Consider the following 25,713-nt stretch of genomic DNA (forward strand, 5'->3'; position numbering starts at 1 on the left):
GGTCTGAATGGGAGCAGTAGAATAAAAGTGAGGGGCGAGCACAAAACCGTGAATAATGTCTGCATCTCGCGATCTTATTATTATTGTTATTTTTCTGCCCTTATATGCTATGCTGTTTTACAAGTATAAACGACGAATACAGTAGGTACATTTAAAGGGTAAACACCACTCATTATTAATAATAAGGAAAACCAGCATTTTGGGGGATTTTTTTTTTTTTTTATCTTCAAAAAGCCTTATAAAAATCTTGAAATGATAAAGCAGACAGGAGTTCACAGTCGGCTTATACATGTATGCCTGTTATGACTGCTTATGGTCATTAAATAATGCATGTTTTTACTATGGTCTCAAACATGCACTCAGCTTTATCCTTTATCCTTCATCCTCCGCACAGAATAAACGCTTTCATTTTGAGTCTCTGCATGCTAACCAGTTGACGGTGATAGATAGATAGATAGATAGATAGATAGATAGATAGATAGATAGATAGATAGATAGATAGATAGATAGATAGATAGATAGATAGATAGATAGATAGATAGATAGATAGATAGATAGATAGATAGATAGATAGATAGATAGATAGATAGATATTAAAGATTAAAGAGTCAGTAATCCCATCACTAACCAGACGTAATGTCAGCTACAGTAGAAGTGGCCCCTGTCTGTCACGGAGAGCAGCTAAAAATAACTTGGACCACTGACAGCACAAACCCCAGCGCTGTTTACATCCGAGACTAGTCTTAGAGCATGCATTATTCATGTCTCCATATTAAGAATGCACCCAGAGAACAAAGTGTAATGAATGGATTTCTCTCAGGGTTTGTGTAAAGCGTGTTGGAGGAGCTTCTGGGCTTTCTCTCGTCGTCACGGCGATATGTCACAAGTAGGACATCTCAATCACGCAGCTCTTTTCACTTTGTCATTGAAATATTGATGCTTTGTTAGCATCATAGGGGTAATATTTGAGTGAGTTATTCAATACTGTGGCTTTCGGGGGTTCGCTATACTGTGTGTCAGTTTTGTTTTGCTTTCTTCAAGATAAGCAATTGTTGAAGTTAAAGCTCAAAAGCTCAGAACTTTGAGAATGAATTTTTAGGACTTTTTTCCCCCACTAGTTGATTGATTAATATATAAAAATTAGATAATGGAGAAGTCAAGGGTCTTTCTGGGCCAAAAGGACTCGCAAAATGAGATTAAATCACATTAGGGTAGAAATTCACTGAAGGCCTGACTAATAAGGTCGAGTTCAAATCTAAATTTCAATTATCCACTCTACTGACCACTGGCACATCACATTACGGGCACAAGGGACAAGCCCGGGGGCAGAGGATTCAAGATACTGGGAGGGCATTTTCACAATACTCGGGGAAATGTTTCACAAACGTGTTCACAGGCACAAGTCCGTACGGCTTACCTCAAAGTCATACTCCCATTTGCCAACGTACTGAGTGAGAGAGAACAGGAGAGAAAAAGCTGGTGTGTGGAAGAAGCAAGCGTGTGTCTGAGGGGGGGAAAAACTGACAAACAGCTCCATCTAGTGGCCATGTCTGAAAGTACTCAATATGCGACATAATGACTTTGATTTGTGTGATGTAATTAAAAAAAATATTAAGTAATAAATACGGTTATTGGAAAATTAAGACTTTAGGTTTGACTGAGTACATTTACACATCTAATAACTTTTTTTTTTTTTTTTTTTTAACCTGTTGCCTGATTAGTCCAATTAGGTGTATCAGGTCTTCTAATAGCGTTAGCATGTTAGCATGTTCTTATAGAGTTCAGGAATGTGACGTCACATCGCTAAGTATTATGGGATTAGCAGTAATTGTAAACTAATGTAGATTTTAAAAGTTAATATACTGGAGTTATTGTTCACATTAAAACACCACAGTGAGTTAGATGTATTTACCAGCAGTAACTCAGCAGCTCATGGAGTTGTTCCACGGCTACTTTCTCCTCTTCTTATACTGTTTTTAGCTAATGTTCGTCAATGGAAATGTACGCTAACAGCTGCAAAGATGGCGGATCTCCATGGTAACTGTGGAATTTCCCGAACTCTATAGCCAAGGTATGAACTAAACACACAGGTGCGGCTATAGGAACATGCTACCACTGCTACATTAGCACAACACAGATAATACTTATAAATACACTTATAAATGAAAAATGACATAGTCTATTAAAGGTCAGGTATTTAGCAGGCACACATATGCTGTTATATTTGTACAGAAAGAGTACTGGTTTAAGGCATGAGATCTAGAAACCCAAAGCATTGGAGCCTTACAGCATAAATGACAGTGACTTGAGAGCCAAAACAAAACATTTAAATAGCTTTTACATGATGTCAAAGATGAAGCTATTGACCTCAGTGCATATGTAAAATGGTTATAACTGAGTACCTATGCTATAGAAATAGTTTAGCAGCATTTGTTTATGTAAGAATTGAAATAAGAGCGCAGAGTGTGTTGTGAGAAGCACAGCGAGTGCAGCCTGAGTGCACCTGCGTACCTCTGCGTCGTACTCGAACATCTGGTTGCCCTTCATGTGGTGGCACTTGAGCATGACCACGGGTCCATTGAGGCGGGACACGTCCAGGCACAGGTCGTCTGTACGGATCTCCTTATCGGCCGTGTACGAGAACACCTGCAGGCGTGATGAGAAAAAGGTCCCTCAACAACAAAGCCACATCTCGGAAAAAGAGCCGACTCACAAGCCTTCCTTCGTATGCTCTCAGGAATATTTGTGTTTGTGTATGTTAAATAGGGCTGCACGGCTTTAGAGGAATACTCGCTAGCTTAATATGGGACCTTAGGAGATGCAATCAGAGAACTGCAGTATTTTTCCACCAACAAAAACACCCGTAATTAAATAAAAGCTACAATTTGATTCTAATTAGTGGGTGGATGTGACACAGTATGCAGGCGGCCCTCTTGAGCGCGTTCCGGTGCAGATAATCATCAGCTCTATTCCTGTCTCTCACCTGGTTGCCGCCCATGCCGTGGCAGTTGAAGAAGCCCACTTTCTCATTCTCCTTCCTCCCCATGTTGTCCACGCACTGGTTGGTTTCCACGTTTCTGATCTGAACACACACACAGGCACATTTGAATGGCACTTCTCACCACCGCCACCACCTCCCATGTGTCATGATTTTGTGAATACATCTCAAAAAGTTTAATTTAAAAGTATTATTTGCTAGTGATACAAAACATCTGGGGAACCTTTTTACAACTCAGTGTATGGGGCCACTCACTGATCGATGATATTTGTTTTTAATTCAGTGGTTCCCATCCCGGAGGGCGAAACCCCCTCTCTTTTCAGTGTAATCATGTCACATTCACTGCACGTGCGTGTTACTTTCACTCCGTTTGGCTGATGACAGTTGCATATCGTCTGTAGCGTCTTGCAGCTGCCCGGTGCTGACTGAGATGAGGGTGATTCATACTGTATGTGTGTGCAGCGTGGAGGCTCATAGTGTCAGTACAAACTGTCACTCACGGCAGCCAATGCAGTTTACTCACAAACGCCGAGTCGCCTTTTCGGTGCCTTGTGACTCACGCGGTTCCCGAAGAGTGGGGATGCAGAATTGGTTTGTGCCATGATATCATAAGATTATAGAAGATCGTCATTTCAACCAGGGAAAGAGCTTCCTGCTGCTGCTGTCAGCCGATAACAGCCTGCTACAATCACAAGCATTCTTTTTGGTACCTCTGTATTAATATTTACATATTGTAATTTGAAACAATGTCTATGTATTCACCTTACGGATCGGCAGAGGTGGGAGTAAGTCACTAAATGCAAGTCTCGAGTCAAGTCCAAGTCGTGAAGGTCCAAGTCCCAAGCAAGTCCAAGTCAATCGGTTATGCGCTCAAGTCAAGTCAAGTCAAGTCATAGCTTTTGTCAAGTCAAGTCTTGCTGTAGCCGGCAAGTCACCTCAAGTCACAAACGCCAGTGTGTCTACTTTTCAAAATGTGTTTAATCTTGAAAATAACACGTTTTTTCTCAAGATATAGCGATTTTGAACATTTAGGCTAAAATCAAACTTTTTAAAATCTCATGGATTTGGATTTAAAGTTTAATTAATATTTAATCACCAAAAAATTCAAACTATATATATTTTAAATGCTCCAGTCTATGTACAACATTACTGGGACAGCATTTTAAGGAAAGGGGCATTTTAAGGAAGCGGGTCTTTTAAACATGAGCTGCTTTTCCTTGTAGTGTGAAATATAAATATCAAACAATATATTTTTTATTTTTGTTAGTTTCTGGCAGTTCTTTTGTCAGTGGTTCCCCTGTAATGCCCCAGCCCCTGTATACTCGGATTCGCCCCTGCTCAAAATATATTCCGCATAGCCTTCAGTCCCGCTGTCACTGGGCTGTGTGCGGATGTGTAAAATAGCCTCTAAATGCTGTAAACTTTATGTGAATCGAAAAGCCCCAAGATTCCTGTTGATTAATCAGCTCTTACGCATCGTCGTTCTGGAGGCCACCTGTCTGCGCTGTAGGTCCAGTCCATTATTTCAAACGTTTTCCTGTCCATAAATCTCCTCCTCTTCACTGTCTTTAGAAAACTTTTAATGCATCCAAAGAAACACGTTGTATTTCCTCCTGTCTTTTTCCCGCTGTATTGATCAGACACTCCGTCGGGAAACCGAACACGCATGTGGCTAATTGCCATATGTAAACAACGATGCGCTGCTTTTACAAAATTAATCCTCATCTTTCGGCAGTTTCACTCAAATAAATAATAACTATAAAGTCACAGCAAGTCATGGAGAGTCATTGGCCTCAAGTCCAAGTTAAGTCTCGAGTCACAAACAGCAAGTCCCAAGTCAAGTCCAGTCTTTTTGGAGCTTTGGTCAAGTAAGTGAAGTCCCGAAAATTGCGACTCGAGTCTGACTCGAGTCAAGTCATGTGACTCGAGTCTCCCACCTCTGCGGATCGGCACTTCATTTGTCATGGCATTTCCGGTAGAACGCAAACATCTCCTATGTAAACTTATATGAGTGAAGGGCACAATTCATGGCGACACCCACGTGAACGTCCACAATAAGGTGAATAGAAAAGAAAGTCGGGCCTGTGTCTGTTTGCCTTTCTAATCGGCCAGGAGCACCCTCTGCAGGCAGCAGAGTGAATGGCACGTGATGAAAATGTAAATACAAGCTTCCATTTTAGCTGACGGCATGCTAACAAATCAATAGAACCCAGATGAACCCACACAGGTCAAGTGATGGAGAAAATGCTTTAAAGAGACTATACGGAGTTTAAAAACGTTAAAATGAAGTATTTTCCTCCCCCTACATGTTCCAGCGATGTCCTAATGTGTAGAATGAGCCCAGGCCTGTTCACCACAACTGCCTCTAAAATCCTGCACTGTCACTCAAAAAGTTGTTACTTCGGGTCCGTCCGAAGTGCCGTCATGCACGATTTTAATATAGAAGCTGCAGTTACACGTATGACCTGAGGTGGCAGATGTGAGTATAAAATGACCAACTTGCATCTAGCCCCTTTAAGAATGAGCAAAGCGTCTGGGATCGATCTATAAAGTATTAAAATGCAGAAAATCATCACACTTTCTGCTGTCGAAGAAGAGACGGCCTACGTAAACAGGATTACACAAAATTGCCTAAAGTTAAGAAAAAACTAAAACTTCAGGTCTGTTTTAAAATAGGGCTGGGAACCATCAAAAAAATGTTTATATCTGTACTTAAACAATACTTGGTTTACAATACTGATACCTGAGCAATACCTATAGTAAAATATTTGTAATTTAGAGGAGCCAGAAAACAGAACAATAATATTAATTTGAAGCATATGAGAAGGGGCTGAGGCACTCAATTTCTTTATTTGTATCATTGATTTGAGCTGAATCAACCAAGTAACTTCCTGTAATGCTGTGCCTGGACCAACAGCATCAATACTGAGTCTTTAAAGATTTGAATGCTTGATTTTTTTGGATACCAGTAATACATTAACTTTTTTTTTTCTATACCATTCTGGTTTCGTTTAATGGTTACCTACTTTATGTTTGACAGGAGACTGCTATAACACGGTTAAAAAGTGTTTCAAGTTTTTACACCCATAGACTCCGTGGAGACATATTTTGTACGGTCTTAGCAATCTGCTGGTTGCAACCCTTTCATTTTGTTATAGCTCTATAGCCACTGTCATCAAAAAGTCTTGTAACTTACAATCCAATTTAAACAGCAAAGCTAATCGAGAGCTATATGCTCCCTGTATTGCTTTGGACCCAACAGGCCACATTGATAATTAGGCTATATAAAGTCTAATGGCTCCAGCTGCTGGAGTGGATGAGGCTCAGTGGGGGGATAGAAGTCTCATTTCAGTGGAGGCCATGTATCTGCAGAGACGGCGGAGGCAAAGGCTGGTGCTGCAGTGGAAAGCCCCTCTCGTTCAGAGAAGTCAGGGAGCAAGCGGGAGGATTACAAGCTGATTTCAACAGCAGCCTCTCCTCTGACACTGCACTTAAATGGGTCTATCCATCGTCCAGACACCGGGCACCACCGCCATACAGAGAGACAGAGCCATGGGCAGGGTCCTCACTGAGAGCACCAAGTAATGAAGGGAACTACTTTTTAAGAAATACACTTGGAGTTCTCTTTCCGGAGCAGGTCATTTGTCTAAATCACCCTGAGAGGCACAGAGAGCTAACTAAGCTAAGCACCTTTTTTGGCTTATAAGTGTAATTCTATCTGCCCTGTGCTGAAATACATAAGGGAATTTATAACAGAAACCTTAGTGCCCCCTTCATTTGTAGTCATTGTTCGTAATGCGTTATTGAACCAGAGCTCTTCGCTCTAATTATGATTTTTTTTTTTTTAGCAGGACAACGCAAGCACGGACTTTCCTCATTGTAAACAAAATATGCCAATTAAGAATGTTATGGAAATAGAAATATACATATGAAGGCGGGGAATGTCGCAACATAGATTGTGCCGGCGTAATTTGTAACAATTTAGTGCGTTGGAATGCTTACCACTTAAATGCACTTTGCTCTAATTATGACTTATTAGATGACGCACGCACACGTTTTGCTCATTGTTGGCGGTATATATTTTTTTATAAGTTAAAATAAAGTAAATCAGCCCTTTTTATGTTCACACAACATTTGTTGTTGACTAAGGTTTGATATAATTTGTAGTGGAGTAAGTTTTGGTGTTGAGGTGATAAAAGAGTCACATGAGCTGCAAGCGAGGGGAGTTGTTTGGAGATGAGTTGAGATGTTTTTTTCAAGACGGAGCAGCATTACAACTTTAGAATTCGATAAATTTGCTTTGTCCTCTACATCAATAGCACAATGTAATGGAACTTAATTTACAGATCTCAATATGAGGCTAATAAAGGTGCAAAAGGTCAATCACAATATCAAGTGATGCAATATACACACATCACAAGAAACTAATATATATGTGTATATATATATGGTAAAATGACTGAGGTTTGACTGAATTTTTGAGCTTATGGAGCCCTGCATGAGTCTGACAAAGTCTAAAAATGATTATTATGATTATGATGTTTTGTTTCTGTAAGATTTAGTAAGTTTGACGAGAAAACAACCTGCTTGAAGATTTTTGTTTAAATGTAATGCCATTTGCCATTTAAATATCATCTTCAAAAATGTGTGCCAATGACACAATCAAGTACAAGAAAATAATTATAATTGGCCATCAGACTTTTGATATGATTCTCTATGTTCAACGTGATGCAGAAATGAATAATGCTGTCAGATTCCTGATTAGAAAGAATAAACCAGGGTTTTCGCCTTGTTCCAATTTCCAGTTTATCTTGCTTGTTGCCCGGGACCAGGGACATCAGGGAGGGTGGTGCAACCACAGTGTAATAGTATATCAGAGGATATGAAAAAGCCCATACTTCACCGAGGGAGTAGTATCTTCTCGGGATCTGGGAGTCGGGGTAGATGTTTTCCAGATACCAGGAGAATGGTCTGCACTTCAATTCGTCGCGGAGGGCTTTGCGGGACGAAACGTCCCCATAGTCCACGCGCATCACGCCTGCAGAACAAGATTGTATCGTTTCAAAACATGTAAACATATGGAATTATGAAATACAGTATGTTGGTGGTATTAGGGATTATACTAATCTACATTAAACTGATATAAAAGAGAGAAAGAATATTGAAAGTGATGCATTGGGTTTCAGTCAACTTTTCACAAAAAGGAACACTCTCATACCTATTATTGTACTAAAATATATATTATGGAACTCATTGCCCACTGAACTTAAAACCATGACTGAGTTTAAAATGTTCACCTCTAGAGCTAAGTCTTGGCTGAAATCGAAACAGAACTGTACCCCCTTGTAAATTTGTAAATAGCACTGAGTTTGTGTAAATGATGTATATAGTGTATATAGGTAAGTTTTTAAGATAAAATTGAAAATGTTAATTTTGTGTAGAAAGGCCCAACCAGGGACTGGAGTTGAAAATTAGCACTAGCTATGAACTCTTTTTGCATCACATCAGTAACAAGCTTGTTTTGTACTATGTTGAACTGCAAAGTCCCTGTCAAATAAATCAATAAATAAAAAAATAAAAAATATTTTGGACCCATGGACAGGCATTCACCCCACAACCACACGGTGTCTGGTTCATATCCCACTGGAGCAGGGCTCACAAATGAAATTTCACCACCGAACAGAAATCAAGCAAAGGTCCGGAACAAACGGGGTTAATTCACAGTTATATGATGATTTTTAGCCTTTTTTGAATATATTACTGTGATTTGAAAATAATGCAATTAATTGAATCGTGTTATTATTGTTTTTTGTCCTCTAACAATATTTTTTTGCCCCAAAATAGCAGAATGCATAGCCTCCATTATACACTATGTGTACATATGACAGTGATGTGTTTCTCCTCTTTGCTCAGTTCAACACACTGAGCCCTGCTTAGTCCAGGCTTAGTCCAGGTTTAGTCCTGGTCTAGTTCAGGTTTAGTCCTGGTTTAGTTCAGGTTTAGTTTATAGAGGGAGAAATAGAGAGGGAGAGAGAGTGCACACGCAGCCGCTCGTCTGAGGGGATTCATAGTCAGGTCCAAAGTTTGGATCCACGGTTTGGGTCTGGACAGGTTGGCAAGGATCCGGATCCGAACCGAGGTCCGCAGTTTAGTGACCTCTGCACTAGAGTAAGACATTTTATATGCATTACGCTAGCAGTTTAACAAATTACTGTGCACTGGTTCGATGGGGCCGGTGGCTAAAAACAAGATATTCTTTGCAGTGAAGGCAAATTGAGTGTTAAACCTCTTAACCTCGACCTGAACTGATCACACTTTCTCCAGTTTGGCATTACCTAAATCTTGAAAAAAAGGGAAAAACAGCAACAAGAACGAGACAAAAAATGTGATGGAAACGCAACAAAATGGTGACAAAAAGTGATAAAAATCCATTTTGTAGCTTTCAAATGAGGCGTTGCACTGGCCTAAAGGCTGTAAGCTCCAGTTCAGAAGCTTTCAGATTTGGGTAAACCCGAACTGGAGAAAATGTGCTCGGTTAAGGCGGTGGCTGAGAGGTTGAATGAGCAGGTGATGATTTAAAGATGCACTATGCAACTTTTTATGAAAAAAAACAAAAAAAGCTGATATTAGTGCGTATTTGACCTGTCAGTGACCCAGCAGCTGTATGGGTTGTTAGCTTAGCGCCAGGTGGCTGCCATGATGCTTCAGGATACATTTAATTTCAGTTTTTTAGGATTTCTGGTCGGTTTTCGGAATGTTACGTATACGTAGCTACGGACACGGTTCAATCAGCAGTGAAAACCCAAAAAACAATTTGGGATGGTAAATAAAGGCGCTATGCTAACCACCCAAGCATCCCCTGGGTCACTGAAAGGTCAATTACGTATTAGTTTTTTACACTAAAAATTGCATAGTGCAGCTTTAACAACGGAAAGGCGGGCACCACTTCATCACAGCTGGTGGAAAAGAGTGTTGTGAGGTATTGAGAAGGAGACAGACTGAAGTGAGTATATTATAGTGTACATTAGTCATACATGCATGAATAAAACAAAACACAACTTGAGGTATCCATTTTTTACGAGGAAACAAAAGTGTAAAAATTTCATAAGAGACGAATTTGCATAATATTGTCCCTCTAACTAATTCACCTACTCCTTTTCTGCATTGCATAAGCTGGCCACATATCTGTTCTATGCAAATATCTCACAATTTAATAGGACATGGTGTGTTTTGTTTACACACCTGGGGCACTGTTGAAGGTAAGTCTCTCATCAGAAATGCAACAACCGAGTGATGCAGTGTATCGCAATCTGTGCCGCTGCCACCGCCGCGGCCAAAAGTGCGTGATTTATCAGGCTGATGAATACGAGGAGGATTAGACACTGGGCACGGATACTTACAGAGACATTAGGCAGATGGTTTCTCCCCAGAGTGTCACTTCAACGCTACTTCACATGTACATAACTGAAGAAGGGTTATTCATCATCAAACAGCCTGACTGCTTCAAAGGAAAGCTAAAAAAAAAGGGGGAAATATACTCGAGACTGAAGCCAAATCAATACCAGGTTTTATTTGTTCGAAGCGAAAATAAACTAGGACTTGGATAGATTGTATCATCTGTAAGCAAATGACTGCCTGCTTTTTCCTCTCAACCACTGGGCCCTCCTCCCTCCTGTTGGCCCTCCATGCCGTCACCACCACAACAGCAGAACCATCAGCTTCCACAGCCTCTCTATCTTCACAAAACACAAGGTAAAAGTTTATCTATATAGCACATTTAAAATACACTGCCCAAAGTGCCAAACAAAAATATATACAAGGTACAAACAAGCTACAAAATAATTTGGGATGTTCAAGCCAACACATAAAGAGAGACTTAAGTCTCAATGGATGAGGCTGATCGAATGCTCAAAGGGAGCTCGTTCCAAAGTTTGAGTCCAGCTACCACAAACGCCCTGTCACCTCGGGTTTTTATATTCGAGCGGGGACAGGTTAAAAGCAGCTGGTCACAGGAGAATTAAAAAACTCAACATTTCAGACAGATCCACTGGAGCCAGGCCATCCAGTGATTTATAAAACAACAGTAGGATTTTAAATTGTTTCCAGAAGACAATGTGAGGCCCCTAGTTCCATGTGTCATGTGTCATAACATAAAAGAGAGAGGACAATATTGATGGGAGCAATTTCTGTTGTCGAGGGAGAAACGACCAAAGTAGACAAGGTTACTCAAACCTTTGTGAATGATGCATAAATACAACTCTGGGTGTGTGTTTTCATACAGGAACTAAAAAGTTCATAATACGTCCTTTAGGATATGAGAAGTTTGAGGAAAAAGTCATGATTTGTGGGTTTTCTGTTTTGAGATTTATTTCTGAGAAACAAAGTAAATTGCCCAGACAAAAAAATGACCCCTGCTCTCCTTCCTAGATCTTAATATCATCGACCCCCTCCAATGTATGGACGTCCATTACCAGGACACAACTGAATCCTACAGCCACATGAGCACAGCATTAGTACATATAGATAGATACTCCCATTTGTACAGACATCGATGTCTGTGTTTTGATCCATGAAGCAAACATCACACAACACAATCCTCCCTTTAATCTTAATGAGACGTAATCAAGAATATACATGCAGAGAGATGAAAGCACTGAATGAAGGGCCACTCTCTTTTCTCCAGATCCTCTTCTGTTTTTTGTCACATGTTTCTTGTGACGAGCTTTTTGATCTCAGAGGTCGCACGTTCAGAGGTCTATGCTTTTTCCAGTGTGCGTTACTTTCATTAAAGCCACACTTAAATGTACGTCACCAGAAGAAAACAAACATACAGAAAACACATTAACAAAATATGAATGCATTATCAGGTGAAAGGTTATTTTATTTTGCATGTTGTTGCGTCTCTGGGCGAGCAAAGCAATGAATGCCAGTCCATGCATCACACGTGTTATCTCATAAATTGAACAGAAGTATGACAGAAATGGGAATAATTGGAAAAATAATATGACAATTATGTAGACAGATGTAGAACAAAAACGTCTTCCCTTGCATTAACTTTTTTTTTTACGCACTAATCAAATTTTTTGTATTCACCAGTGGCCCTTCATCAATCTGACTTTGGGAGGGAAAGTGACTTGGTGCCATAAGACATGCGGATTAAGAATGATCCTATATGGGCTGGCTGGCATCTCTAACACTTAACGGGAGCTTTCCTGGACACTGCTGTTTGCTAAAGGGTAATCACATTAGTAAGAGGACAGATGGAGGGCTCCAAACATCTCTGCGTGCCAAAGCGGCTCCTTTGGCATTGTCATGTGCCATCAACAGAAGATGATCCACGGCGACAAATTTCTGAACTTTAAAAACAAGCCGCCAAGGCACATGCCCAGATTCAAGCAGCAAAAGTTAAGCTGCGCCTAATGTTTCATATTTGGCAACAAGAAGAGGAAACTGTGGTTCACTTGCTGCCAAGAGTGCAGGTTGACGCTTGCCTGGCCAGTTATCCACTCCTGTTTTTTGTATCTGTTCAAAAGTTCCTTGTTTACAAAATACGTCGCACGCAACATGTGTCATAAACGGCTAGGGCTGGGTACCGCAAATTTTTTCCAATACTAGTACTTTAACAGTTATTTTATTTGTCAATATCGGGTTCATCTCCAATGTTAAGAAAAGTGTGAAACTTGGGGAATAATTTTGGATAAATGGGAGCAAATTGGGAGAAATTGTGGCAAAAAATATGGGAAAATTGTGTTTAAAGGGAATTGGGGCAAAAAAAATCGGAAAAATAGGGAGTCATGGGCGAAGGAAAGAAATTGGGAGAAAATAGAGAAAATATTACTAATAAAAACTGAAAAAGATTAGTAAGAAAATGCAGAAAAAATAAGGAAACAACGTGTGAAAAACAGAAAAAAAAATACAAAACAATGGAAAAATGGGGGTAATTTGAAACAACCAAGTCACTTCTGTTAATGCTGTCCCTGAAGTAAGGATCAAATCTGTATGTTTTTTTTTTTCTTTTTGGTACCTGCTTTTAGAGCCGGGCGATCTTTTCCCCCCCAAAAAAGAAAAAAACTTGATTTACGATTCGATTTGATTTAAAACAGAATAATTGCGAAATGTGAATACATTTTAAAAATATTTATTTATTGTATTTAACCAAAGTGCATCAGCATAAACAAAATTGCAAAGGCAAACCCTTTCTCAAACTGAAAAGTCACTGTGCAACAAAGATTGTTAAACAACCAAATTATTTATACTGTATTTGGATTGAGCTAATAAAACAACAAAAAACCCTGAGGTAACTGAGGCACATTTGTACAGCAGGACTCCTTTCCTTTAAGCAGAGGGCAGAGAGCTAAAAAAAAAAATCTACAATAAAATTATGAATCGATTTGACCTACCAACTCGATTTTTAAATCAAATCGATTTTTTTTGCAGCCCTACCTGCTTTCAATACTTTTATTTTTTTCAATACCAGTAGTACCTACATTTTTTTTTCGAAACCATCGGTATCGTTTAACAGTACCCGGCCCTATATCTGGCTTTTCTGATTGGTTAATACGCTTTTGCAAAAAAGGGCTAGAAGAAAAATTAATGGAGTGCTAGAATTTTTCTTCATCCTACTACTTCTTGCATGGAATGTATTATTGGCACTGTTGTGTTTGCTGGATTGTTGTTGTGGCTTTTTGTGTTGCATTGCCATGACAAGAGAATAAATAATCAATCAATCAAAGTTTATTTATAAAGCCCTTTACAACACTCAAGGTGACCAAAGTGCTTTATAGTAAAAACAGACAAAATGAGATTAAAACAATGACGCAAACAACAATAAAATATGCAACAACAATAAAATCAAATCAAATCGAAACATAAAATAGATAAAATGTCACCACATTACTGAGGATGAAATGAATGACGATGATGATGATAGATAGATGTCGGCACAAATCGGCGGACATGCATATATAGCTCCTCAGTGTGTGTAAAAGCTGTGTACCTGGAGATATGATGTAGAAGAAGTCTTTGAACTCGTCCATCCACACTTCAGCCAGGCGCCGGTTGTTCTTGTTGATGACTTGGCCCGTGCCTCCGGGGAAACTGTACGGAGTGGCTTTACGGAACACATGGCCCACGTGAGAACAGGTGACAATCTCCAAAGAGCCGCCGCACTGCCAGATCTGCGGCGGAGACGACAGGGAAGTGAATAAACGCTATAAACCTGAGGTACAATTCACATAGAGTTAGTATTAGCTGAGTTTGTATGGCAGAATTTAGTAAGTTCCAAACACTTTACTGTTTCAAGGGAAGATGACTTTCAACTAGGGCTGCTCGATTATTGAAAAAATAATAATCACGATTATTTTTGTCAGAATTGAAAGCACGATTATTCAAACGATTATTTGTTGCCTTAAAAAAAAGTATTTATTTTATTTATATATTTATTAATAAAAAAAACTATGCTGAATATTTTTTCTGTTTCACACCTGCCCCCTGCTGGCCAGCCCTCACACCTGCGCAAGTAAACTGAGCAGGGCTGCCTGATGACATCATCACACAGCACTGTTTATTTTTATGTCAGGCAAAAGCACGAGCCATGGCATGTGAAATGTGAAGGGAAAATAATCCCAGCGCCATGAAATAATGCAAGTCTGCTTTGCAAAAAAAAAAAAAAAATGTAATAACATTTTTGGGGGGAACATTTTTTTATTTTTTTTTCGATTATGCTAATTTTGTAATCGTTTAGTGTAATAATAGTAATCGAATTTCGATTAATTGCACAGCCCTACTTTCAACCACATGTTTTCGTCTCTTTTTTGCCTGGTTTTTGTAGTTTTTCTTGTCTTGTTTTTGTATTTTTTTGTCGTGTTTATTGTCATTTTGTGTTGATTTCTTAATCGCTTTCTTTTCTTGCTTCTTGGCGCTTTTTAGTTATCGTGTAATTGTTGCTTTCCGGCACATCTTTGTTGCTTGTTTTTTTCTCCCAATTTTGCCCCAAATTTAATCCCCCAGCCCCCCCAATTTACTTGACTTTTCCCATTTTTTTTCATAACTCGTGTTTCACTTTTTTTTCTTTCTTTTTGACCAATTGCATTGAAACTTGGAGAACCTGAAATCTTTATATTGAAGTTTTGAATATAAAGATTTTATCGTTTAACGGTACCCAGCCCTCGCCATTTATATAATATGTCATTTTTCCCATGATATCACAGACCCAATGTGCCACTGTAAGCAATGCATACATGTAATTCCTATATTTATATCGTTATAGCGTTTATATCTGACGTGCACTCCACAAGGTAGAATGACTCATCCACTGGGTCTGTCATTATCTGGTGTGACTTACCCTGAACGACATCTCCAGGTTCTCCCCTCCCCAGATGTCCATGCCCGGATCATAGCTGCCGATTTCTTCAAAGTACGACTTGTCTATGGAGAACAAGCCCCCTGCCATCGTGGGAGTCCTGAAAGCACACAACAACCATTAGACAACAATATTTTGCAATGAGCTGCACAGTTTGCAGCATTAGTAGTAACTCGATGGGGATGCTCCGATTGTAAGGGAGAAAAAGAGCAATTTGCCTGACATTTAGAAACAAAGCCTTAGAGGAGTAATTACTTTCATCTTTTTAATTTGTTCCCTGTCCGCGCTAAATTTAGGCCACTGTTTGTTGCGGGGAATGATTTGCATACAGACGACAAATTATGCCAACTTTATCTTTCGCCGGCCAAAAATGGAAGTGCGAGCCGTGTTCCTATTTTTACTCCATTTAAACGAATTAGCGCTCCATTTCATCTCAAACTAGCAAAATTAGTAGTGTGTCAGTGGGGTACAGCGATGACAATGACGTGTAATGATTCGCACATCAAAGTGGCTCTTCAAGGGATATAGTGGGGAGAACAGAAGAGAGCTGTCATCTCTCTAAGCTCCCAGACAGAGATAAATCCATTTTTCAGAGAGAGGAGGACTGTTGTATTTCGCCTCTTCTTTTGTACAGGTTGTAATTAAAAGATAGTGTCAGTCATCTTGGTGGCTGGTTATTCATTGTAACACGTACTGCTCCAGTCAATCTGTCACAACCTGGATGTTTTCATTGTCATGTCAAAGCAGTAAATAATAATGGGACAAACAAGATCAAGTCATGTGCTAATAACAGCGTACCTCAAAGGTTCAAATGAAGGATGTAAAGACATGAACACGGCATTGTTGTACTCTTTTTAGGATTTTTGTTTTTTCCCATTTGGACATGGAAAAGCTATGGTTTGCTTAATCTATAGACGTATTTCAATGCTGACGAACATGAGGCACTTCAAAAGCTTTTCTCAAACTCTGTGGTGCCTTAAGCATGTTTTCTATCCATCCATCCATCCATCTATTTTCTTCCACTTGTCCGTTGCCGGGTCTTGGGGGCAGCTGTTGGAGCTGCCCAAATCACATTGCACCAGCCCATTAAGGCTCCTCCTGCAGGTGGTGGGTCCACAGAAGGACGGCCTGTTGGTCTCTCATAAGGGGCTTCTGAACCACTCTTTGTCTGACCCATCACGTAGGACCAGTTTGCCATGGGAGACCCTACCAGGGGCACAAAGCCCCCGACAACAGAGCTCCCAGGATCATTCGGGTGCTCAAACCCCTCCACCACATTAAGGTGCCAGTTCCAGGAGAGGTGTTATCTATCCATTTATCAAAAATGAAGTAAGGTGTGTAAGTCATTGTTAAGTCAAGAGTGAGAGGGAAAATGTGACTCATTTTTTGTGTGTTAATAGTGTGTTGGCGACAGACAGGAGTTTTCCTGCTCAGACTGAATCAGGATCCTGACAAAAGTTTATCTTTATCAGCTGCTCTTCTCGTCCCTCTAAACTTTACTGCAGTCACTTTGTGCGTCGGGTGTCCGAAACATGACTGTGTCCCTGCAGATGTGCAAAAAAAAACATGTGTTTTCTTCGCCACGTCTGGATTCAACAGTTCCCAATCATGGGGGGTTTCAATCTTGATCTCAACTTTGGACCACGAAACCATAAGTCTCGTCTATTCTTCTGAAAAGGTGCGCACCAGCAGCCTCTATGTTACAAATTGTGAGTCCTGGATTGTTGGAACTCCTATTTGCACTATCAACAACGCAACACGATGGCATTGTTGTTTTTATACGTAAACAAATGCGTGTCAATCGCGTGGCAGTGCGAGTACAAAACAGTTTGCCAGTTGTTTTGCATCGAGCCTGTGCGCACATATGCCTAATGCAGTACATGAAATGGGTCTATTGTTATGACTACAGACCATATCAAAGCTACTCCTTCACCAAGTTCTTTTGAGATAAATCCCTTCAACATCAGTGAGTGAGTGCTCTTTGCAAACCTGACAGGCAAAGTTCTGTCTCCCTTGCGCCGGTCCATCTCTCGCTGGGGGACAGGGTACCAGCGGAAATTCAGCTTCCAGTTAAAGCCTCCGTACGTCATGTCTGAGCCTGCCATGTACTCGAAGGTCTCATCGCTGATGACGTCAATGATGGGGCACACCACCGCAGTCCTGAACACACACACACAGACACAAATCAAATGTCAGTAAGCATGGAAAGGGTCATATGGTCAAGTACATTTGTTCACCATCAATACACAGTTGGGTTGAACACAAAACGCTTTATTTATCGCTGTTCCGGAGTTAACTCAGAGAATACAGTGTGCCTGGGTGATATAGAATACGCACTACAATTTAAGCCCGTTATATGACTGAAGTATTAGATTTCAACAATGCAGTTAAGACCTCACCACGACCTCCCTTGACCTCACAAGTGGGTGTAAATAATACCCCTTTTTTCTCCCACCACCACAAAAATGCCCGAGCTGTTTCGAAGATTCAAGGCGTGTGTTTGAAGTGGTCTTCTTGTGTGACTGCAAAGAAAGCAGAATTCTTCCTATCATTTCCTATCAGCGGAGTCAGGCCTGAACGCCGTATAAGAACTCATACTTTGCTGCCCCATCAATATTCAATTTGGGCTCGGGCTCTGAATGATGCAACTCAAGTGAAATGTGAGGATACAGCGTTAACAAAGGGCGGCTTCAGGCTCAGAATAAGTAAAAAGAGCACAATGAGATACAATGAGGACAATAGAGAGGTAATAGAAGTGTAAAACTGTGGATCTGCCGAGTCTTTTTCACTCACGGGCCATCGCACGCATTCGTTTTTTTATTGAGTTTTTATTGTTGTATATTATTAAGCCAAAGAATAGGATGCTAGCATAGTATTCTTGGAAAGTGTAGTAAGTTAAGCACTTGTAAGTGAACCTGAGACATACTTTGTGGAACCTAAGTAATTTAAGTTTTAAGTGGGCTGGTGTACGCTCAGTACCAACACTTCTAAAATGTCTGGAGTGTCGGCCACTTTTCTGAGCGCCATTAAGGAGCTTCTTTAGTCCCAGTCCTCACAAGCGCATCTGTATTAATCCTTCTTTACAAAGCTGCGCTGTCTGCTGCCTGTCAGAACACTCCCTACTTCTTCTTTCCGTTGAGACTTCATTACCCTTAAACTGTTGCACATTAAGAGAAGAAGCGCACGGGTGGCGTCGTTCAAGCCGCCCTCAGCGCCCACCCAGATGTGGAGAGGGCTGAGTGCGTCTCGGGATCACGCTGCTGTGAAGCCGGGGAGAGAGGAGCCGACAGCAGACTCGCAAACGGGACAAATAAGGATGTCTGCTGACTGCTGCAGGTGTGTAAGCCCTCTGAATATGCATGTGGCAGCGTCATGGGGAAAAAAAGTGAGAGGTGCTGGCTCAAAAGTACAAGCTTCGCACGAATGTCTCCAAATGAGCTAAAGCTTCAACTGCACATTTTATCCCTCACTTGCACCAGCACTAATGAGCCAGGTAAAGCCCTGGATAAAACTATGTCACTGGTGGCTAGGTGAGCACGAATGTTAATAAAGGAGAGGACGATGTGTGTAATTGTGAGTTATTCAAATGTTACTATTCATTATAAATATTACATATTTAATTAAGAACTATATACAGTAGTGGTATTATTACAATTTTCTTGAATTTCAGACAATATTGTTAAACTTAACAAAGGGATACAAGATATTAATTTGCTCTTCTCTCCTCCCTTCACTACTTTTAACTCAAACTGCATAGACTTCGATCGAATAAATAAAAATATAGAGCTGATAAACCGCCATGCAAGTCAGAGTGGAACATGTATAAAATTAAATGTATAAAATTATACATTTTTGACCGAGGGCCGGACATAATTGCCCAGGGACCGCAGTTTGCCCACCTCTGCTAAAGGGCGATATTGCAGCCAGCACTACATTTCACATTATAAGCAACAATGCTTTGCTAATTCTGTTTACCCACAGTATTATTCATGATTAAAACAAGAAATGATTTGAGCTATATAAAATATGCCAGGAAAAAATAGAGCGCTCAATTCTAAATTCTACCACTAGCAATATTCTATCTATATTCATATTCATGCTGACCAAATTATTCAGCAGTCTGCGATATCAATTCAGCATCCCCAAATAAGAAATAACTTCAAGATTGTATTGCGCTTTTCAAGCCTGTGTTACCAAGTTTCTCAACGTGCCACACTGAGGTTATTATTTATTCACACCACACGGGGAGGTGGTGAGCTTCTACTGTAGCCACAGCTGCTCCTGACGTAAACTGACAGTGGATTATATGGCATTTATGTCAATTCTATTTTATTTCATCAATGCAAGCAGTTTCATAATGTTTTTCTTTTATTTTATCCCCAGTTTGAGTTTGTACCTGTCCTCCTTGATGCGTGCCAGCAGGGGCTCCAGCCAGCCCACAGTGCACTCACAGTGGGCGTCCAGGAAGGTTATGACCTGGCCTTTAGTGGCAGCAGCTCCCCTCAGTCTGGCTCTGATCAGACCTGACCGCTGCTCCATCCTCAACACCTTCACCGGGACTTCCAGGGTGCGCACGTAGTTCTCCAGCTTCTTCTTCAGAAAGTCTAGCGCAAAACAAGTTACTGAGATGTTTCTCATAAACTTTACAAAAGGTAGGACACTGAAGGTGAATGGAAGAAAATTAATCAATTTGAAAACTTAAAAACCAGGCACAATATGCATAAAATGGCCAACATTGCCTATATTCTCAGAGGGGAAATCTAAATAATGGATTGAGGGAGGTTTGAATTTATAGCTTTTTTTATATATATTTGGGATATCTTATTTAGTTTTTGAATAAGCAATTTATTTGTAAAAAATAAACAAAATGTTCTTAGGATATGAAATTCAATAATTCAGACTAGGAATTAAATAATAAAACTCCCTTAAAAATATTGCTAACTGCAGGAATGGATAGTCTGGAGTTACAGCGATTTCCTCTCGTTCTACACGTGGATACCGAGTCGGAAAAAAAAGTCATGAAATAAGCATCATAAAGTGTGACTTTGGTGTTTTATTTTACTCTGACATAAGATGTTGTGGGAGACAACAAGCTAAAAAAAACTCAACATTGACCCCTGTATGAAAAATCTACAGTTTCACCTGCCATGTCTCAAATTAAAGGGTCAAGCTTATAGCTCTAGGAAAACCATGAAGAAAAATGTTCAATTACCAAATGTAATTGAAAGAAGTATAACATTTTCTCAGATTTAGAAATGCCCTTAGATCTAGAAGGTTTCAATGTCGATCAAAGAGTCACAGAAAATAAATGATCGGAACAGTCATTTATGATAACAATTTGAGTTAGAGCGAGCCTGCAGGACAGGGCAAAACCCCACCTCGTTCACTGGCGTCATCCACCAGAACGATCTCCACCAGCAGTTGTCTGGGCGAGCGGTTGATGACACTGTGAACTGTGCGCAGCAACGTGCTCCAGGCCTCGTTGTGAAAGACGATCACGATACTGGTGCTCGGCAGGTCGTCGGGGTGCACCTTAGTCTTGCATCTGAAATGTAGAAAGAAATTGGACAGACACAGGTTAGGGAGAGAATACTTATTAGTTTGCCATTAAATGTGCAAAAATCCATAATTTAGAACTCATGTTTGGCTACCAATGCAAAGCGGTAAAATCAGAAATATAAAAAAAAAACAGGAAAAAAAGGGAGTACATCAGTGGATCCAAAAATGTAGTCCCAAGTGCTCTTCAAAGATCAGGCATCGTACTTGATAAAGACAGGAAAAAAAAAAAGAGAAGATCTGAGGTACTCCAACTCACAAATAAAAGTCCTTTATTTAGTTGGACATGCCGACATTTCGACCACGAGTTAGTCTTCCTCTGGGCATACGACCAACTGGAGGTCAAAACGCGACAGCATGTCCAACAAAACAAAAGACTTTTAATAGTAAGTCAAAGTTAAAGCAGTACTAAGTAGTTCATGCCCCTAGAGGCCATAAGCACCACTGCAGGTGTCGTAGCATGTTGCGTTTTTTTACTCCGTGAATTGTCCGTGAGAGTAAATACTAAGCTGACAGAAAAGAAAAAGGGAGAGAGGGATATTGTACATCCAATTAGACAATGGAGATCATTTTTTTCACTCAAACTTGGCTGTAGATACTGTTTAAGTGGTGCTAGCCCAAAGTTAGCTTTGCCCGTTAGCCTATTAGCTTCTTCTTTGTGATTCTATTCGTGTGTATTAGGGGGTCTGACCCGTAGGCAGTGAAGTTGCAATTGTGGTTTTCTGGACAGAGACACCGGGGGTGAATGAAAGACCCCCCAATCATCCCATTAACACTTGTATTACACCCAGAGGGACTACGAAGAGGATTTATTAAGGTAAACAACTTACTAAGTACTACTTTAAAGTCAAGTCTGAGGAGGAGATGCGTGTTTGTAGATTTGGGTGGGTTGGTCGGTCGGTTGGTTGGTTGTCCTTTCTATTCTAAAATTGAAATACTTGCATTCTTTTGTATTCTATTGCAAGGCAAGGCAACTTCATTTATACCGCGCATTTCGAACACAAGGCAACAATGATGATTTGAACATTTGCGCCATAAACAAAACCAATGCTAAGGAAACAACTGTAGCCACTAAAGACAGATTGTGTGCATTCTTGCGCACACAAAATGATGATCACCATAACCATAACACTACAACTGCAATTACTGTGACATATCATACTTCTAATTACGGCAGATGAGAGCACAGTGGAAAATACCGCTTCTTTAGCTCCACAATCATGTAAGCTGTTGAGCTGATCTGGCCAGTGAGTGGAGCTAGTAGTACATTTTTAGGATTTATTTTAACGTGGTTCATGACATACTTAAAGGTGCATTATGCATTATTATATTATTAAAAGGATGGTATTTGTGCTTATTTGACCTTGCAGTGACCAAGGAGCTGTATGGCGCCTTTACTTTCCATCACAGTGGTCTCTTGGACACTCCAGGATCAATTGTTTGGAAGGTTTTCATTGCTGACAGACTCTCTCACAAGGATGCCTACAAAACAAGTGATCCAAGAGCATTGTAGAGGCCATGCTGACCACTCATAAAGCTGCTGGGTCAATACAACTATCAAGTTGTTGTTTTTTTCACATAAAAAGCACCTTTAAGTGTTGCTAATAACTGTTAATAATGTATACAGTATAAAAATTCTCACTTAGCAACAATCACCATTCATCTGTTCCATTCTAATATATTGTAACAAACAGTGGTCTGTCCCAAGCCAGACATCAGTCAGCCTCAATAAAATAAAACAATCTTTATGAGGCGAAAGGAACAAAGGAACTTTCAATTTCATTAAAGTTGAATCCAGTCGTAGTTTTACATTGTTTGTGTGAATATTACATCACCACCAGCAACATATCCAGTCTAATTCTGTGGTATATATTTCTAACTCCACTGACAGTCCTTCCGTCAATCCTCCAGCTCATTATATTGTATGAAAAGTCCCCCTCAAGCCAGTGAAGCCATCAATGCAAAAACAACACTGTCTTCTGAGATTTACCGACAAACATCTCCAAAGGAAAATAGGGAAAAATAAAGTTGACAGCCGTGTCAGCATGTCCTGGGCCTGATGTCTGTCAAAAGCGTAGAGGGAGATCACAGCGGCGGACACGGGGCTGTGAATAGAGAGTGCGTTGTGGGCGCTTGCACTGTAGGTGGGTGGTGCTCGAAGTCGCCTGGGTGCCGGGTGCAGGAGCGAGGTGACGGAGGGCCAAGCCATGCGAGCGGACAGCGGCGCTAACTGAGCCCTGTCGATTCAAGGTGACAGCACTGACAGACACAACGAGGCCAGCAGGATGCCTCGGGGACACAGTGCCACTGCCCTTCAGAGGCTCCGAGCTAGAGAGATTTTTTTTTAACATGCTACTTCCAAGACTCTGGAGAAAATGTGTGCTCGGATATGGCTCGGTGGATGTATAGCTACAGAGCAGCATCAATCGCTAGTGTCAGAAGGTGCTGCTTTAAAAATGGCTTTGCTCCGGAGGATGCTTTTGGCGCTTGTTACTCTGCATGGGAGGGAGCACATTCTGGTAACTGGGTGGCAATGCACAACTAAACTGGCACGATGGCACTTCCAATAGCTGTCACAAGAGGGTCACAAAACACAGCTCTGGGTGTGAATTTTTGATGAGGGCACATGAATATAACACTGTAAATAAAAATCTAAAAAAGTCACATTTGTATCAACCCCTCATACATTAATTTGCACCCATTGACCCACGTACACCAGGCAAAGCAGGTGAAGCATCTTGCACAAGGACACAATGACAGTATTCAACGACCAGAGCCAGAGAGGGGCCGCTGTGCCACCTATGAGTGATCTTTTTCTCAAAGTGAGTGATCTGAAATGGTTGTGTGTCATGTAAAATTGCACAACTCATAATCTATTGTCAAGACTTTTCACATTTGGCACTATTGTGTTTCATTGTGTTTCATTACGGCATTGTTCTTTGACATCAGCAACTCTATTCTTATCACAACTGAAATTGCCTCTATTCACTATTTCCAACATAAGCAGAGCTCTGAATGCTAGCAACATTAAGTCACTGTAAATAAGATAACCACATAAGGCTGTAAAAGGAAAATAACACCCATATTGGGTAACGCTTTAGAATACAGCCCGCGATCCAGGTGTACGTACGGGTAACAAGAAAGTAATTGCACATGTAAGTACAGGTACTCTTACATGTGTAACAAGGGGGAACAATATGTAACAAGGAAGCACAACGTGTAAAATAAAATAAAAATAAGCAGAACAAGTCAAAGTGCAAGATCAAAGTGCACCATAAGCACATGTGATATGATGTTGCAGTGGTTAGCGCTTTTGCTTCACAGCTAGAAGGTCCCGGGTTCAATTCCTAAGTCAGACGGAGCCTTTCTGTGCAGATGTGCATGTTTTTCCTGTGCTAACCGAGGTTTCCACCTGTTTCCCCGACAACTAGGGGAAACGACTTAGGAATTATAATTAAGTGTGATCATTTTTGGACACTTATTTTTTTCTGTTCACTCTTGCTTCTGCTTGTTACAGTCACATGTAAGAGTACCTGTACTTACATGTGTAATTACTTTCACTATAAAAAAAAATACAGAACAATCAATAAAAATGCCTGGGGTCATGTCTTCAGTTTGACAACAGTAATACTGTTGTCCTGCAACATTAAAATGTAAGCACAAAACCACATTCCCTTTTGCCCCACTTATGTGATAGCTCATTCATACTGTATTGGCTTGGCTGTTTTGTTATGATTGTATGATGTTACTTTTCAATGAAATAAATAAAAAAATGAATACCTTGACACGTAGTTACACATTGTTACATGTTGTACTGCCTTGTTACACATTGTTCCCCCTTGTTACACATGTAAGAGTACCTGTAATTACATGTGAAATTACTTTCTTGTTACCCGTACTGAAAACGCGGGCTGTATTCTAAAGCGTTACCATATTACATCTCTGAAGACAATGCAGTCAAATTATGAATGAATACAAAACGCTGTGTTATCCGTGTTTAGAAATGTGTTACTTCTTGAGCAAAAGTGTGGAAACCCCGTCAGGCCGTCGAGAGAAGTACATATATCTCTAACTGAGCACTAAGCCAGTTCAGCCAAAATGCCCATTGTTTGTAGCATTTCACCATGACAGTTGCTTTATCGTGTAGGTGTCAAAAAGAGCAGCGTAGCATGAACATGTAACGCACCCGTCCAGCCTGACGTCCGGCAGACTCCTGTTGAGGGCGATCATGTCACTGGCCATCAGGTTGAACTGGTTTATCTTAAACAGCTCCTTCATCTTCTCCTGGTCGTCTTTGGGGATGTTCACAGCCTTACCCATCTCGCCTGGGCCCTCGTGGCTTCGTGAAATCACAGCTGTAAAAGCACAAGAGGGGGTTGGAAAGAGACGTTTTTTTAAATGAATTAATAAAATGCAAAGCTATGATAAATATTCAAAAGCTCAAAACTCCATATTATCCGGACAATAAGTCACACTTTTTTTCATGGTTTGGCTGGGGGTGCGTCTCCCGGGCGATAATTCAAATATACAATTTCACATGCCGCTAGAGGGCAGCAGAAAGAAAGTTCGGAGTGAGCGAGAAACGGAGGTTACTCTTACTGCAATGAAAAAAACAAAAAGAGCTAATCACAAAAAGCAAGATGGCCACAGCTAAAGGAATAAGTTTGCAAATGAGAGCTTGAAAAACGTGATGCCGGGAGAGGCTTGTCCAGGTCGTTGCCAAGGCGATTGTTCAGAGGTGACAACAAGGATGAAGAACAATGGATTTAGTGATTTGGAGTGAGATCGAGAGTTTGGT

The 25,713-nt window shown here is 40.5% G+C and overlaps 1 protein-coding gene across 2 annotated transcripts in view; it reads right to left on the bottom strand.

The window, feature by feature from the left end:
• The window catches only part of galnt13 (polypeptide N-acetylgalactosaminyltransferase 13), a 62,236-nt gene that overhangs the window by 14,937 nt on the left and 21,586 nt on the right, over nt 1-25,713 (bottom strand). The window contains exons 3-12 of one of the 2 annotated variants that reach the window (XM_079562924.1): nt 25,102-25,270; nt 20,738-20,904; nt 19,756-19,963; nt 17,349-17,519; nt 15,342-15,459; nt 13,995-14,175; nt 7,897-8,036; nt 2,984-3,082; nt 2,512-2,646; nt 1,418-1,447 (exon numbers count right to left, since the gene is read on the bottom strand). In XM_079562924.1, coding sequence (XP_079419050.1) covers nt 1,418-1,447; nt 2,512-2,646; nt 2,984-3,082; nt 7,897-8,036; nt 13,995-14,175; nt 15,342-15,459; nt 17,349-17,519; nt 19,756-19,963; nt 20,738-20,904; nt 25,102-25,270 — 1,418 coding nt within the window. The remainder of the gene's footprint in view (nt 1-1,417; nt 1,448-2,511; nt 2,647-2,983; nt 3,083-7,896; nt 8,037-13,994; nt 14,176-15,341; nt 15,460-17,348; nt 17,520-19,755; nt 19,964-20,737; nt 20,905-25,101; nt 25,271-25,713) is intronic. The other variant, XM_079562923.1, reaches the window with a different exon arrangement.

Source organism: Gobius niger (assembly GCF_951799975.1).
Source record: "Gobius niger genome assembly, chromosome: 9".
NCBI classification, from domain to species: Eukaryota; Metazoa; Chordata; class Actinopteri; order Gobiiformes; family Gobiidae; genus Gobius; species Gobius niger.